Source organism: Vipera ursinii, assembly GCF_947247035.1.
Source record: "Vipera ursinii genome assembly, chromosome: 6".
Taxonomy (NCBI): Eukaryota; Metazoa; Chordata; class Lepidosauria; order Squamata; family Viperidae; genus Vipera; species Vipera ursinii.
Genome location: NC_139515.1, coordinates 83,227,181 through 83,243,515, shown reverse-complemented (window position 1 = coordinate 83,243,515; position 16,335 = coordinate 83,227,181). Strand labels below are relative to the sequence as shown.

Genomic DNA, 16,335 nt, shown 5'->3' with positions numbered 1-16,335 from the left:
GACAAGAAGATAGCTGGTTGAATTTGGGCCAGTCACTTACTCTAAGTGGAGAAGGAAGGAAGGAAGGAAGGAAGGAAGGAAGGAAGGAAGGAAGGAAGGAAGGAAGGAAGGAAGGAAGGAAGGAAGGAAGGAAGGAAGGAAAAAAATATGATTCAGAATTTAGAGTTTTGGGGGCAACTTTATTGTCATGAACCTTCCTTCCTTCCTTCCTTCCTTCCTTCCTTCCTTCCTTCCTTCCTTCCTTCCTTCCTTCCCTTCCCTTCCCTTCTCTTCTCTTTTCTTTTCTTTCTTTTTCATTTTTCTGAGTAAGCCTGTGATACTGGGTAGATTTTATGGGGTAAACATGTATTTGGACTTTATTTTTCTCTGTACTAAAATATTTTAACTGCTGGCGTGTTTTTTTTTTAAAAAAGGATGATAAATGTATCAGAACCAAAGTCTGCCACCCAGAATGACAAATTGTTAGACTTCTCTGTGAAAGCTGTTGATTTTATTTTTATTTTATTTTTTTAAAGAAAATTGGGGAGGGCCTTTTCAAGTTGTGCAGAACTGGGAATCTGTTAAATTGGTTTTTTAGGAGTAAATGAGGTGTGGTAAGCATTGTGTGAATGCAATTAACGGGCATATTTTTAAAATATAAGTAGCAGCTGTAAGTGTGCAAAGAAAGAACTTGAATCTGTTGTTGTTGATGTAATGGGAAGTGGAAATAGCCTTGACTCACAGGGGTAGGCAACCTTGCCTCTTTTATGACTGGTGGACTTCAACTCCCAGAATTCCTGAGCCAGCATGGCTCAGCTTGGAAACCTCTCCCTTTCCCCTCAGCATGGCTGTCTCAGGAATTCTGGAGTTGAAGTCCACCAGTCATAAAGCGGCCTAGGCCTAGGCCAGGGGTAGGCAACCTTGGCTCTTTTATGACTGGTGGACTTCAACTCCCAGAATTCCTGAGCCAGCATGGCTCCGTATGGAAACCTTTCCATTTCCCCTCAGCATGGCTGGCCCAGGAGTTCTGGGAGTTGAAGTCCACGAGTCGTAAAAGGGCCAAGGTTGCCTACCCCTGTTGAGGAGCAGAAGGAAGGGGCTGCAGCCCAAGCAGCAGTGAGTTAAGAGAAATCTGAGTCCCAAATGTAGATTAAGCATCTCAGATGTGACCCCTTGAGTTCTTTTTAGGATAAAAGCAGGGAGGGAGGAAGCAGACACAGTCAGAGAGCTTCAGGATTCTGTTACAGGTAATCCTCAACTTATGACCACAATTGACCCCACGATTTGCTAAGCGAGACAGCTGTTAAGTGATTTTTTTCCCCATTTTATGACCTTTCTTGCCACAGTTATTAAGTGAATCACTGCAGTTGTTAAATTAGTAACACGGTTGTTAAGCGAGCCTGGTTTCCCCCCACTGACTTTGCCTGTTAGAAGGTCACAAAGGATGATCACATGACCCCAGGACATGGCAACTGTCATAAATGTGAATCAGTTACCAAGCAGCTGAATTTTCATCACGTGACCCAGGAGGATGCTGCAGCGGTTGTTAAAGTGTGAAAAATGGTCATAAGTCACTTTTTTTCTGTGCCGCGGTAACTTCAGATGAACTGTTGTAAGTCGAGGCCTGCCTGTATTGTGATCCTATAATAAAAGTGGTTTTAGTATTCATAACTTTGGTGTTCCAGTATGGTCTACCTCGCAGGGCTGACAGTTATGTTCTATCTTTTCCCAGAAATGTAAAAACAAAATCCTAGGTTATCAGGGTTATAGTACTAGTAAGCCTAAGATAGACAAGGAGATGGTAAGAGACAATATAACCAGTTTAGAATTGCATCTGAGAGTAAAGCAAAGAGCAGACATGATGGCAGACTATCATGGTGGGCTAACTTACTCCACTACTTTCATTAGAGTTACTAGATAAATAGATCGGGAGAATACGCCAACACTTGACTCTTTTTAGTTCTGATAAAAGCAGGGGAGGAGGAAGCAAACTCAGAGGTGCAAGACTCTGTTGCTATAACCCATGACAAGTGTGGTTTTAATGGTCATAACTGGTGTTGACATCTAGAAGGAAGGAAGGAATTTTTAAATGCTCCCATTTAAAAATCAAACCACTTCAATGACACGTTGCCATTGGCCACCTGAAGGGAAGGGATGAAACGGCCCTAGATCAAAGGCTAGTTGACAAGCTATGTTCTTTCTGTGAAGGAGATATAGCATCTTTTGCAATTAGATTAGAATTCCGAACGTCTTCAAAGCAATTGCTGAAAGTCTCCCATGCAACGAATTTAGTAATTTTATTTGATTACGTGTCATCAAGTCATTTTCGACTCCTAGTGACCATAGAGACAAGTTTCCCCACCATAATCGTGCCCTAGCCTGCTCTTTCAGGTCTCCCAACGGTGCAGTCATCACCGCTGCAATTCTTTCTTGCTACTGACTGTCCTCTTTTTCCGTTTCCTCAAAGGAAAGACTACAATCTTAAGTTCCCATCTTGGTCTTCCAATCATTTGGATTATGTTTTCATAGTTTGGGTGTTTTGCAATAAGTACCTCTGGGTATTAAAAGTATGTTTCAAATTAACAACCTTTATTCCTGTCTCCATCTTTTTTTGCCCCCCTTGAATCACAATCACATTTTAGCCTTATAGCAACCCTGCAGATAAGATTGAGACTTAAGAGTGAGGAAAAATGCTGGATCAAAACTGGAAACCTTGGGCCACTCTTTTAAAAGAAAAAAAAATCCAAAAGACTAATTAAATGGTACGGCAAGAAGAAAAATCTGCATTCTCTTCTGAGCTGCTTAAGGGTAAAATTAAACCACAACAAATAAATAAAATCTTTTCCTGATGAGATCTCCCAATCCATCTGGCTGTATTTATCAAATATTCATTAATGTATTACAAATGTTACTTAAACCATTAAAAGCCTCTAATAACCTTTTCAAAAGAATTACAGAAAGCAATCAATCAATTGCCTGGTTGCAATTGCTCATATCCTGCCATTCAGAACAAGGGAAAATCCCAAAGCAGTTTACAAGCAATGTGGAGATTTATAAGAACCCAATAATTATTTTTAAAAAATGTATGACATTTAGGATTCAGGTCATGTGACAATTGGTAGCAAAGACATAAAGGGAAGGAAACCATTTGTGTGGATGGGCTTCTGTAAGGTGGTCTTCATAATTTATTAATACATTTGTCAATATATTAACATAATAAATGAGTCAATTAATTGTGTTCAATGAATAAATCGTTTAATTAATAGAAGAGGAAACAGGAAATTCACTGTTTCAAGTTTAGTTATGTATGAAATAGAAGATATTCAACAGCCCTTAATAGATTCTGATGATGGTGGTGGTGATGATGTTATAGACCACGGGTCTTCAAACTTGGCCCTTTTATGACTTGTGGACTTCAACTCCCAGAATTCTTTAGTCGGCCATTTTGATGAAACTGCAGGCTTGGATCCAGACCAGGGGTCTTCAAACTTGGCCCTTTTATGACTTGTGGACTTCAACTCCTAGAATTCCTCAGCCATGAAGTCCACAAGTCATAAAAGTGCCAAGTTGGAAGACCCCTGTTATAGACATTAGCTTCTGGTAACATTGTTCTCCTCCTTGTTATATGTTATTATATTTTCATGGAATTCTTTGATAACCATATACAAAAGGCACAGCCCAGATGCATTAGATTCAGTTTGAAAAAAACGTATCAGAAAGGTTCAACCAGAAAGATCAAGAATCATATACTTAATGCCTGGGTCCATCCTCTGCATTAAGCTAGGGTTCTTTTAATCATAGTTTGTTGAACAACTAGTAAGCTGGTTTAACAAAATAACCAACTTGGAAGAGACCTTGGAAGTCTTCTAATCCAACCTGCTGCTCAGGCAGGAGATCCTATACCATTTGAGACAAGTGACTGTCTAGTCTCTTAACAGAATAACAGAGTTGAGAGGGATCGTGGAGGTCTTCTAGTCCAACCCCCCTGATCAAGCAGGAAGACCCTATACCATTTGAGACAAGTGGCTGTCCAATCTCTTCTTCAAAGTCTCCAGGCAACTTCTGGAAGCAAGTTGTTTCACTGATTAATTGTTCTAAAAAGGTAAAGGTAAAGGTTCCCTTGCACATGTGTGCTAGTCGTTTCCAACTCTAGGGGCCGGTGCTCATCTCCGTTTCAAAGCCGAAGAGCCAGCACTTGTCCGAGGACGTCTCCGTGGTCATGTGGCCGGCATGACTAGACGCCAAAGGCGCACGGAACGCTGTTACCTTCCCACCGTAGTGGTCCCTATTTTTCTACTTGCATTTTTACGTGCTTTCGAACTGCTAGGTTGGCAGAAGGTGGGACGAGTAACAGGCGCTCACTCTGTTACGCGGCACTCGGGATTCGACCCGCCAAACTGCCGACCATCTGATCGACAAGCTCAGTGTCCTAACCCACTGAGCCACCATATCAGGAAATTTCTCCTTGGCTCTAGGTTGCTTTTCTCCTTGATTAGTTTCCATCCAGTTACTTCCTGTTCTGCCTTCAGGTGTTTTGGAGAATAGGTTGACCATCCTCTTTTCTTTGTGACGTCCCTTAAACATTGGAAATCTGCTAGCATGTCTCCCCTAGTCCTTCATTTCATTAAACTAGGCATACCCAATTCCTGCAACTGTTCTTCATGTTTTAACCTCCAGTCATTTTTGTGGCCCTTCTCTGCACTGTTTCCAGAGTCTCAACATCTTTTTTACCTCATGGCGGCCAAAACTGGATGCAATAGTCCAACTGTGGCCTTATCAAAAGATTATACTGTAAAGTAGTATTAACACTTCACGCGATCTTGTTTCTATCCCTCTGTTAATGCAGCCTAGGACTGTATCGCGGTTTACTAATCCCATGGGCTGAATTCATGCAACATCTTACAGATCCCCTAATTGTAGAAATAATTTTTATAAATAGTTTTATGAATAGCGTTTATTAGTTTTCATACTTTGGTTTGAGGAGTATTATCTCCGTTTCTTGCTGTTTGTCCCAGCGAGAATCCTGAGAATTTTCTGTAGATAAGTACGGAAAACTTAACTATCTTCTCACAAAACTTAAGAAGCTGCACTGTAGCTTAGCAGGATGTAGGAATTCAGAATTAAAAAACAGAGAAGATCCTGAAGTTCATGGAGCCTGTTTTTAATGACAGCAATATAGCTCAGTCTTACCGTAAGGTTTATTTCTGAGTTGCTTCGGTCCTTTTAGCGTGTTTTTTTTTAATTTGGCAGCCTACTCCTAAATCATTTGCAGATATAAAGAATGCTCAAACTTCAATCTAGCTGGGAAACCTCAGACCTCTGCCCAAACGTGTGTGTGTGTGTGTGTGTGTGTGTGTGTGTGTGTGTGTGTGTGTTTCTCTTTCTTCATCCCAAATTTTCCCAAGCTGAAGCCCTGCATCGTGTTGAAATGGAAACCCCTGTAAACTGGCTGCTAATTCTGAAGTTTACAGAGTTAAACCTTTGGAGGCCAGCGACGGTTCCCTTGTTTCAAACAGAAGCTCGCTCCGAACGTGCTTTTGTGAGATGGTAACCCTTTTGGGCGGCTGCGGACTTCAGTTCCCTGCAAGAAGGAGCCTCAAATCCTGGCCAGGTGATTGCAAGCATTCCAGAGAGTCAATCTTGGCATTTATGGAAGTGCCAAGCGATGAGCAGAATGCAAAGAAGCCAAAGAAGCTTCTTTGGAGCAACCAAGTAAGCTACCAATGTTTGGCTCTTTGCCCGAGCTTGTCCCTAGCAACCGTTTGAGCGTGGGGGAAAGAGTTCCCTCTTCATGATCCACGATGCCTTTTGAAAAAGGACAAAGCCCCCCCCCTCCCCCCCACCAGGGAGGGGGTTGGGAAGATGCAACAAGGAGGGGGGAAAAAGAGCCAATTTTTTGCTGGCCTCTGAATCGCCTCTCTGTTCCTCCAACTTCATAGGGGTCTCCTCCATCTGTGGTAAATGTCAGCCAGGCAGAAGGGATTTCAATTTGCCTTTTGTTGCCGGCCTGTAACAAGCCAGACTCCTTTGCCGTACAAGCCGATCTGCTCTAAACCTCCCATTCATTGCTCATTTGTCTTCAGCCGTGCAGGAACCCATTGAAAGCCACAATTGTCCTCTAGAAGAAAAGAAATGTATATTAAAATTCTTGAGGCCTTCCCCCCCCCCCCCCCGATCCTCCGTTCGAGCTGTTTAGGCCTCTGAAGCTGTTGAATCTGTGGCGCCGTTCTATAAACGGAAAAGCAATATTCCAAGTGTGGTTTTATCAAGGCATTATAAAGTGGTACTAACACACAATAAGAATAAGAAGAAGAAGAAGGAGAAGGAGGAGGAGGAGGAGGAGGAGGAGGAGGAGGAGGAGGAGGAGGAGGAGGAGGAGGAGGAGGAAGGGACCTTGGAGGTCATCAGGCAGGAAACTACCATTTCAGACAAATGGCTGTCCAGTCTCTTCTTAAAAACGTCCAGTGTTGGAGCATTCATAGCTTCTGGAGGCAGGTTGTTCCACTGGTTAATTGTTCTAGTCAGGGGCTACCTGTAATCAGCAAACCAAAGTAACTTTCTCAAGGCGGATTTAGATCTACCAAGTTTATATGGAGAAGAATGTTTTCTAGGTGAGAAAGAGAAGGAGCACAAGGTATTTTTTTATTATCTATTTTATTTAGATCCCACTTTTGTTATTTTTATAAACCACTCAAGAGGACGGACATATTAATACACCTCCCGCAACCTGTTGTTGACCACAACAACAACCCTGTGAGGTGGTTTGGGCTGAGAGAGAATGACTGGCCCAAGGTCACCCAGACAGTTTTGATGCCTAAGGCGGGACTAGAACTCACAGTCTCCTGGTGATTGGCCCAAGGTCACCCAGACAGCTTTGATGCCTAAGGCGGGACTAAAACTCTCAGTCGCCTGGTGATTGGGCCAATGTCACTCAGCCGACTTTCATACCTAAGGCAGGACTAGAACTCACAGTCTCCCACTTTCTAGCCTTTTGCCATTAGACCAAACTGATTCTGTTCAGGAGTATTGATGCTGTCGTTTCTCTGAATTGGGTGGGCTGAGGTTCAAACACGTTAGCCCCGTAGTCGAATGGTTGATCTTTAAGGCGTTCCAAGAGGCCGTGTTGTTTTTAATGTCCTTGTAAATCCATTGCAGACTGTTCTCTCCCTGTGAAGCTGGAAGAAACATATTTCTTTGTTTCTAAAACAAGCCAGCAAGTTTATAAGCCTGTCTTTGTCCCTCTAATGGAGCTTTATTGCCATGATCAGTGAAATATGCCGCATGACATGTCCTTAGCAGCTGCTTCCACCCAAAGGGCAAGACGTATTTCATTTATTTCATGAGTTCATGTATTTATTTTAGAAAACTTTCACGGCCACCCATCTTATGCACCATAAATCTGGAGGGCTCACAACACTAAAAAGTGCAATAAAAGTGTGCAAAATCAACATCCCAAAAGATTCTCACCAAATCTTCCTTAAGCAAAGGTCCTCTTTCCAAATCCAGGCAACTGGACTTTCTAGGATATTTTCTTGAAAACTTTTCGCTTCTCATCCAAGAAGCTTCATCAGGTTCATAGATTCTTGAATGAGAAGCAAAAGGTTTTCAAGGACAAAAATCCAGAAAGTCCAGTTGCCTTTTGAAAAAAAACACCAGTGGGACAACCGTGATCTGGGTGATGGAGAATCTCCATAGACATTCCTCCTTAACCGGATACATGAAAATGAAAATGAGATTTAGCTACAGAAATCTTGACAATTGGATTAGATGGACTTTAGCACCAAAATTGATCTCTTAAGTTCATTAGGATAAACGCTCCTTGATATCCTCTTACCTTCTTCTCTGTTGTAATTCACAACTGAAGGCAGTCAATCAGTTTCCCCTCTTGGCATGATCTTGATATCATCACCAAAATCATCCAAGATATTAAAGGAGAGTGTCCAACGTCAGCACCCTCTTTCTCAAAAAATGAGAACATTTGTAGCTAAAGGATGAAATAAGAGGTCCTGGGTGCTCTCTGAGCTTGGTTGTTTTCTTACAGATGTCTCAAGTAGATAACATCATCTGTGCTAATGGTTGTTTTCTTGCCGACGTTTCATGACCCAACTAGGTAACATCATCAGTGCTAGCGGTTGTTTTCTTGCCGACGTTTCACGACCCAACTAGGTAACATCATCAGTGCTAGCGGTTGTTTTCTTGCCAACGTTTCATGACCCAACTAGGTAACATCATCACTGCTAGCGGTTGTTTTCTTGCCGACGTTTCATGACCCAACTAAGTAACATCATCAGTGCTAGCGGTTGTTTTCTTGCCGACGTTTCATGACCCAACTAAGTAACATCATCAGTGCTAGCGGTTGTTTTCTTGCCGACGTTTCATGACCCAACTAGGTAACATCATCAGTGCTAGCGGTTGTTTTCTTGCAGACGTTTCATGACCCAACTAGGTAACATCATCAGTGCTAGCGGTTGTTTTCTTGCCGACGTTTCATGACCCAACTAGGTAACATCATCAGTGCTAGCGGTTGTTTTCTTGCAGACGTTTCATGACCCAACTAGGTAACATCATCAGTGCTAGCGGTTGTTTTCTTGCAGACGTTTCATGACCCAACTAAGTAACATCATCACTGCTAGCAGTTGTTTTCTTGCCGACGTTTCATGACCCAACTAGGTAACATCATCACTGCTAGCGGTTGTTTTCTTGCCGACGTTCCATGACCCAACTAGGTAACATCATCACTGCTAGCGGTTGTTTTCTTGTGACGTTTCATGACCCAACTAGGTAACATCATCAGTGCTAGCGGTTGTTTTCTTGCCGACGTTTCATGACCCAACTAGGTAACATCATCAGTGCTAGCGGTTGTTTTCTTGCCGACGTTTCATGACCCAACTAGGTAACATCATCAGTGCTAGCGGTTGTTTTCTTGCCGACGTTTCATGACCCAACTAGGTAACATCATCACTGCTAGCGGTTGTTTTCTTGCCGACGTTTCATGACCCAACTAGGTAACATCATCACTGCTAGCGGTTGTTTTCTTGCCGACGTTTCATGACCCAACTAGGTAACATCATCAGTGCTAGCGGTTGTTTTCTTGCCGACGTTTCATGACCCAACTAGGTAACATCATCAGTGCTAGCGGTTGTTTTCTTGCCGACGTTTCATGACCCAACTAGGTAACATCATCAGTGCTAGCGGTTGTTTTCTTGCCGACGTTTCATGACCCAACTAGGTAACATCATCAGTGCTAGCGGTTGTTTTCTTGCCGACGTTTCATGACCCAACTAGGTAACATCATCAGTGCTAGCGGTTGTTTTCTTGCCGACGTTTCATGACCCAACTAGGTAACATCATCAGTGCTAGCGGTTGTTTTCTTGCCGACGTTTCATGACCCAACTAGGTAACATCATCAGTGCTAGCGGTTGTTTTCTTGCCGACATTTCATGACCCAACTAGGTAACATCATCAGTGCTAGCGGTTGTTTTCTTGCAGACGTTTCACTACCCAAAGTTGGTAGCACTAACGTTGCTACCTAATCAGCAAGAAAACAACCAAGCTCAGAGAGCACCAGGGATCCCTCATTCCCATGCTTACCTGGAATCTTGCAGATTCCACTGACCGTATAACAACGTGTGAAATTTATACAGAGGAGGGAGGTGGATGTCTACAGTATCTCTTGATGGTTTCATTGTTTGCTCCTGCACCGTGCAGGAGAAGCTTCAATGATGCAAATAGAGAACACACACAAAGCACATACAAATAAATATATATGTACATAGAGACAAGCCCAGAAGTTTGCAAGTTCGGTCCTTCAGCATCACCAAGAACAACCTGACGATCTGGTATTTTGCTTCTTCTTGCTTTTTCTAGTGTTGCTTTGTCCCCATCCAGTCGTTCAACCGCTTTTCCTGTAATTCCATATCCATTTCTTCTCAAGTGCCAAACTGTGACTCCAGCATCATAACCTTGCTTGCATAATTAAACTTGTCCCTTTCTGGGATTCACTGAACCGCACAGTCATTCATATTTATTGCCAACGGGCCCTAGAAGCCTGGGGAGATTTGGCCCAATTAGCCACCTCGCGTCCTCTGGTTTTGCACACATTATTCCTCTTTCGGATGAAATCGTTCCAGCCTGGAAGCTGCAAATGTAAAAAGAGGAGAAGGAAGGAGGTGAATATGAAGTAGAGGCTCAGTTGCATTGCTCTTACTTCCACAGATGATCCATGCTATGTCTTTGGGCAAAGGACAGAACAACAAGAGTTGGAAGGGACCTTGGAGGTCTTCTAGTCCAACCCCCTGCCCAGGCAGGAGACCTTATACCATTTCAGACAAATGGTTGTCCAGTCTCTTTTTAAAAACCTCCAGTGATGGAGCACCCACAACTTATGAAGGCAAGTTGTTCCACTGGTTAATTGTTCTCACTGTCAGGAAATTTCTCCTTAGTTCCGGGTTGCTTCTCCCCTTGATCAGTTTCTATCCGTTGCTTCTTGTCCTGCCTTCAGGTGCTCTGGAGAACAGCTTGACTCCCTCTTCTTTGGGGCAGCCCCTGAGATATTGGAACACTGCTGTCATGTCACCCCTAGTCCTTCTTTTCAATAAAGGACACATTATCCAATTCCTGCAACCATTTTTCATATATTTTAGCATCCAGTCTTCTAGACCAGGGATTTTAAACTGCTGGCCCATGAGCCATTTGCATCATATGCAGCTCCAGCAATCCAAAAAAAAGTCACGATATGTCACGACACATCGCGTGATGCGGTGAGTTTGACACCCGTGCTCTAGACAGTCCCTTGGGCAAAATAATGCTGTTTGTTTTCTTCACATTGAAAAGCCAGTGAGATTAGAAATGAATCTTATTTAACACTGGCAGTAGAGGATCCCCCTCCATTGCATTGAAGGAGTAGCAGGTTGACACAAAATCTCCTCCACTCAACATGTTGTCATCTTATACAAACCTTCAGGAATAACTAAGTAATGGAGAAATGATGTTTTTCTCACATTGTTGGACCGGTTCGTGATGAGAGCTAGTTTGGGTGTTGCTATTTCTTCCATACCCTTCTCTTCTTTCACCTTAGTTGGGATATAGCTCTCATCTTCTTGAAAATCCAATGGTATCTGACCTTTCAAGTAATTAAGGGATCTTGGGCTATAAACAATCCAAATTCCAGTGATTAGTTCCCATTAATCATCCATACTGAGTGTAAACAAATAACTCCAGCCTGCAAAGGAAGAGGAAGAAGTACAGGAGAGGAGGTGCCTCTACGTTTGCCAATATGAAATGTCAGTTTGGAGCTTATCTGTAGTATTAACAGCTTCCTGTGGGGACATCCATAGGCAAAAGGATTTCTGGATGATGCTACCTCTAAAATTTTCTAAACTGTGCATCCAACAAAAATCTATTAGTCAACAGGATCAGGTTGCCTCTAGTAAGATTACGACATTCATCTGGAGAGCACCAAAGCGCTTCCAAGTTGAAAGGATTGAACGGGGACATCACCGTTGCTTTGGGAATGTCCACTTGGGGGCTCCTTTCATGTCCCTATTAAATTTCCCACCAAAGTGGTAACGATCTATCTATTCATGGTGGCTTTTGAACTGCTGGTCAGCAGGAGGCAGAACACCTGATGGGAACTCGCCCCATCCCACTGTGGATCATCAGCCCAGCGTCCTAACCTCATGAGCCACTGCCTTCCTTGGCCCTGTCAAGATGGCCTCCAGGAACTTATCCAAGAGGCCTTCATGGGGTTAGGAAAAATCATGCCCGGATTTGGGTACCTGGCTGAAGAACTGAACTTCAGGGAGATGGAGAAACAGCCAACACCCCACTTAGGATGCTAAACCCGTACAGGTAGTCCTCTACTTGCTTCTATTCATTTAGCGACTGTTCAAAGTTACAACGGCACTGAAAAAGGTGACTTAAGACCAGTGGTGGGATTCAAATATATGTGGAGTTCAGGGCTGAAATGAGGAGTCCTTGACATTCTCTGAGCCTGTTTGTTTTCTTGCAGATGTTTCATTACCAAACTACATAACATCATCAGTGCTAGTAAGGAATGAGATTTGCTCTCAATTTATATTCTGGTAGCTTGCCCTGTCAGGGTTGGTGGGACTAGAGTAGAGTAGAGTAGAGTAGAGTAGAGTAGAGTAGAGTAGAGTAGAGTAGAGTAGAGATAAGATAAGAGATAAGATAACCTTTATTGTCATTTTTTTACTGTGGGCACAACGGCACACATGAAAAATGAAATGTAGTTGAACAGTAGAATAGAGTACAATGCAATGCAATACAATTACAATACAATACAATACAATACAATACAATACAATACAATACAATACAATACAATACAGGTCAGAAATGGAAGATGGGTTCCATATGATTTTGTTTGGACCATGGTCAGTAAGGTTTGAAAACTCAGAAAGGTAGTTCTTTTGGTCCCTCTCATGCTCTCAAATTTTTAAAACCAGAGGCTGTTCTATTCCCAAGGTTTGTTCCCAAAACAGCAGATCCTCGAAAAATCCATTTCCCTTCTTCTTTCCAGCTGGTGCACACGGGGAAGGCTCAAAATGACAGCTGCTAAATGATTAGTCTGAACATTACAGTGGTTCAGATCAGTTTTTTTTCCTTAAATCTCAGAAACCTGATGGACTGAAACCTGACATGGTTAAACAAAGACTCTCTGGAATGATAACTCCACAGATTGACGAAGATTCGGGAGACAGATAGCTTTGTGCAACTCGGAGTCTAAGCAAGAGAGAGGTTGGGAAAACGATAAAATGAGTCCAGCTCCATCACAACCTATGATGGTCATAACCTGAAATCACACTCATGAGTGTACACAAGCAGCAGAATTCGTGTTGTGACAGGGCTAGGCTCATTTCATCGTTTTGACAAAACGTCCGTGTTTTGCAGATTCCTCTGCCTGCAGCCTCCATTATTACTGAAAAGATGCACGGGCTTGCCAGTTGACAGAACAGATGCTAAATAAAGTAAAAGGAGTTCATTTGTTGCATGTATTTCATGCCACATCAGTTTAGACAAATCCAAATGGCTTCCGGGCACAATCAAACATATAACATACTGACAAAATAGGTAACAGTATAATCTATAAATTTGTAAACATTCCAATTAATTCCATCAAATCATAATACATAGTAATAGCACTGTACATCTCCTACATATCTAATTATTGCCTCTCTAATTCCCCCGACACTTGGTTGAATAACAACTTTCTAAATATTATTTGTAAGGATGCAAGTCTAATTTATGTCGCTGAGAGACTGGCCAAGCCAGAGGGAGGAGTCAAATAGGGAATTAGTTTGGAATCTCTACATGGGTATAAAAGGGCAAAGTCTGCACCCCTTTGGAATGCTGAAGAACCTTATCTAGTCTAACCCAGGTGCAAACCGCCAGTGTAACAAAAGTCCTGTCTTATAGGCGTGAGTAATAAAGCAGCTAATTGAACTCTTTGCATGGGGATCCATGCGATTTCAAGTTATGACCATCGTAGGTTGTTCATGTCTGACATAATCTCTTTACCCCAAAAAAGATGCACCCTTAGCAGTCTACAGATATGCAATCTGAAGCCATAATAGTTATTAACAGCTCCTTGAATTGCACTCAGAAACAAACCAGCAACAGCAGCTTTGCCATGCAGATGTTGTACGCCAGGGTTGCTTGTAGAGTTTTAGATCAGGGGTCCCCAACCCCCATTCTATGGACCAGTACCGGGCCGCAGCATGCCAGCAGCCGGTCCGCACAAACGAGCGAAGCCCCATTTACAAGATGCAGGCAGCACACAAAACCACGCACTCTCCAGTCCGTGGAAAAACCTTTCACCACGGAACTGGTCCCTGGTGCCCAAAAGTTTGGGGACCTCTGTTTTAGATAGTCTTCAAAGGTAGCCCCACATACTACCTTTCCTCCTCCTCTTCCTCCTCCTCCTCCTCCTCCCTCTCCCTAATCTCCTTTTCATTGTTTTTGTACCTGGTCATTTCTGAAATCTTTTTCAATTTCTCTCCCTAGGTTGTTGTTTCATAACATTTTATACCAGAAAAGCGGCACTAGAAGCCCAGAATGCGCTGCACAATATTAAAACTTTACCTGGGGTGAGTACGCTTATTTTGTTTCATGGGGATGGAGGAAAGGAGGGGAGCCAGGGTGGGGCAGAGAGAGGAGAGGAAAGGAATAGTTGATTTTGCGGAAAATGCTGCTTATTAGCTCTACGTGTCCCAAATGGCTTTTTTCTTTGAGCAGAGGTTAATGACCTCGTGGCTGAGTGTAAGTGATCTCTGTGTTGTGATTCAGGGTCAGCCTGTGGGTTCGGCAGTTGGGTCAGACGACTCAGAGGAGGAGGAGGGAAGTGTTGGAGAGCTTGCTGAGAATAATATTGAGGCTCCACAGAGCCCTCAGCCAGGCCCCTCCCACCTGGTCACGACGCAGACCCAGCTGTGTGAGCCTGACAGCGTGGATGAAGATGACCCACAGCTGGCCCTGTTCAAGGACGCCCGACGCAGGAGGCAGTCAATCAGGAGTAAACAGAGGAAGGCAATGGGGCACCTCGGAAGGAGGCAGAGAGAAGCCACGCCCTGAACTGTTTAAAAGGGGAATGCGTGGGAGGGCTGGTTTGCTGAAGGCAACCGTTTGAATAGTTCCTGTTTCATGGTTCGTGTTTGCTCTCTTTGCTCTCTTTGCTCTGTTTATGTTTGTATGTTAATAAATTTGGCAGGCTTAGTTCCAGCCTCTTGCCTTCTTGTAAAAGGGGTTGTCCCTGCCTTTTCTGCAGGGCCGGTAGCAGGCTGGTACAGAACACTCTGCCATCTGGCACCCAATGGTGATCTTTGAGGTTGCATTTCCAGATGTCAACCAGAGCAATAGTTCATTAGAAGTGTGTGGTAGTTTTTTAAGTGCCTTCCCAATCCCTAACCAATTGAGAATGACAGTCCTCTGTAATTGCTTAAATCGTTATCTGTGCTAGACCGGCCTACATGGGACCAATGCAAGGAATGCTGGGAATTATAGTTGAACAACTGTTGGAAACCTACAAGGTCCCTTCACCAGTGTCAAAGGAGGAAAGGAAAGGGAAGTGTGTGGGAAAAAAACCCTGAATGGATCAGGATCAGAAAAACAAACCAGGATGGGGGGGGCTGATTTTATTGTGATGGAGCATGAATCCATCTCTTCTTAGAGGTCTGATTCCTAAAAGCAGTCAGGAGAAGCATCTTTTCTTGACTAGCACACCACCCTAGAATGCACTGAGTAGTATGTGGCTGGGGAATTCTGAGAGTTGATGTCCAGAAGTCTTAAAAGTTGCTAAGTTTGGAGACCCCTTCCCTACACCTTACCTCTTTGGGAGATGCGTGCAACATTGCAAAGAAAAGGGACTTGAATAATAATGTTGCAGTGGTTGGCGTACCATCCCATGTGCACCCCTGTTGCCAGTCCATGGGCTTCGCAGTGATTGGCTGAAAACAAAAGCAGATTTTTGGTTTACCCTCACTGACATCTTTGCACACTGTGAAAAAGCACATGAGACCAATCAGGCATGTTTATCTACATATCAGTTGATGGACGATGCAGAGTTATATGACAAATGAGTAAATTTCTGTACATCTCTGAAATGCCTCTGGGAAGCTCCTGGAAAACGAATGTTATCTTTTCACCAAACCAAGATAAGCACGAAATATTCCTCCTGAAATTCTCCACTCAGCATGACTGTTTCCAGCAGTCCCAGCTTCCCATTTTGTTCAGCCAATCCTTAGATCAGGGGTTCCCAACCCCCAGTCAGTAGACTGGTACCAGGCCGTGGCATGCCAGCAACTGGTCCGCAGAAACAAGGAGAGCCGCAGCTGCGGGATGCAGGCAGCACACAAACCCACACACTTTCCGGTCCTCTCCACGGAACCGGTCCTTGTTGCCCAAAAGGTTGGGGACCTCTGCCCTAGATCACAACTTCTTTGTGGCGTAATAGTTGGACATTCTGACTTTTAACCCTGTGGAAATCAGTAGGAACTCTCAGTGTGACCAGGAATCCATTATGATCATCTTTAAGGGCAAAGACGATTGAAATCTAATGTATAAATTCCAACAGTCACCTTCCTTTTTTGCTCTTTTCAAGCAAAAGAATGTGGGCTTTTGAGCACACAGGCCAAGTACAATTTAGATGCAATTATATATACATACATACATACATACATACATACATGTGTGTGTATGCACACACACATGTATATGTATGTATGTATGTATGTATGTATGTATATATATATATATATATATATATATATATATATATATATATATATATATATATATATATATATAAAAATGAATGATGCTGCTAAGGCCATCCACGGA

General features: G+C 43.1%; 1 protein-coding gene across 4 annotated transcripts in view; it reads left to right on the top strand.

Annotated features, from left to right (window-relative positions):
- CELF2 (CUGBP Elav-like family member 2) overlaps positions 1-16,335 on the top strand; it is a 607,652-nt gene that overhangs the window by 428,839 nt on the left and 162,478 nt on the right. For all 4 annotated transcript variants that reach the window (XM_083366115.1, XM_083366113.1, XM_083366114.1 and 1 more), the window contains exon 4: positions 14,005-14,087. In XM_083366115.1, coding sequence (XP_083222241.1) covers positions 14,005-14,087 — 83 coding nt within the window. The remainder of the gene's footprint in view (positions 1-14,004; positions 14,088-16,335) is intronic.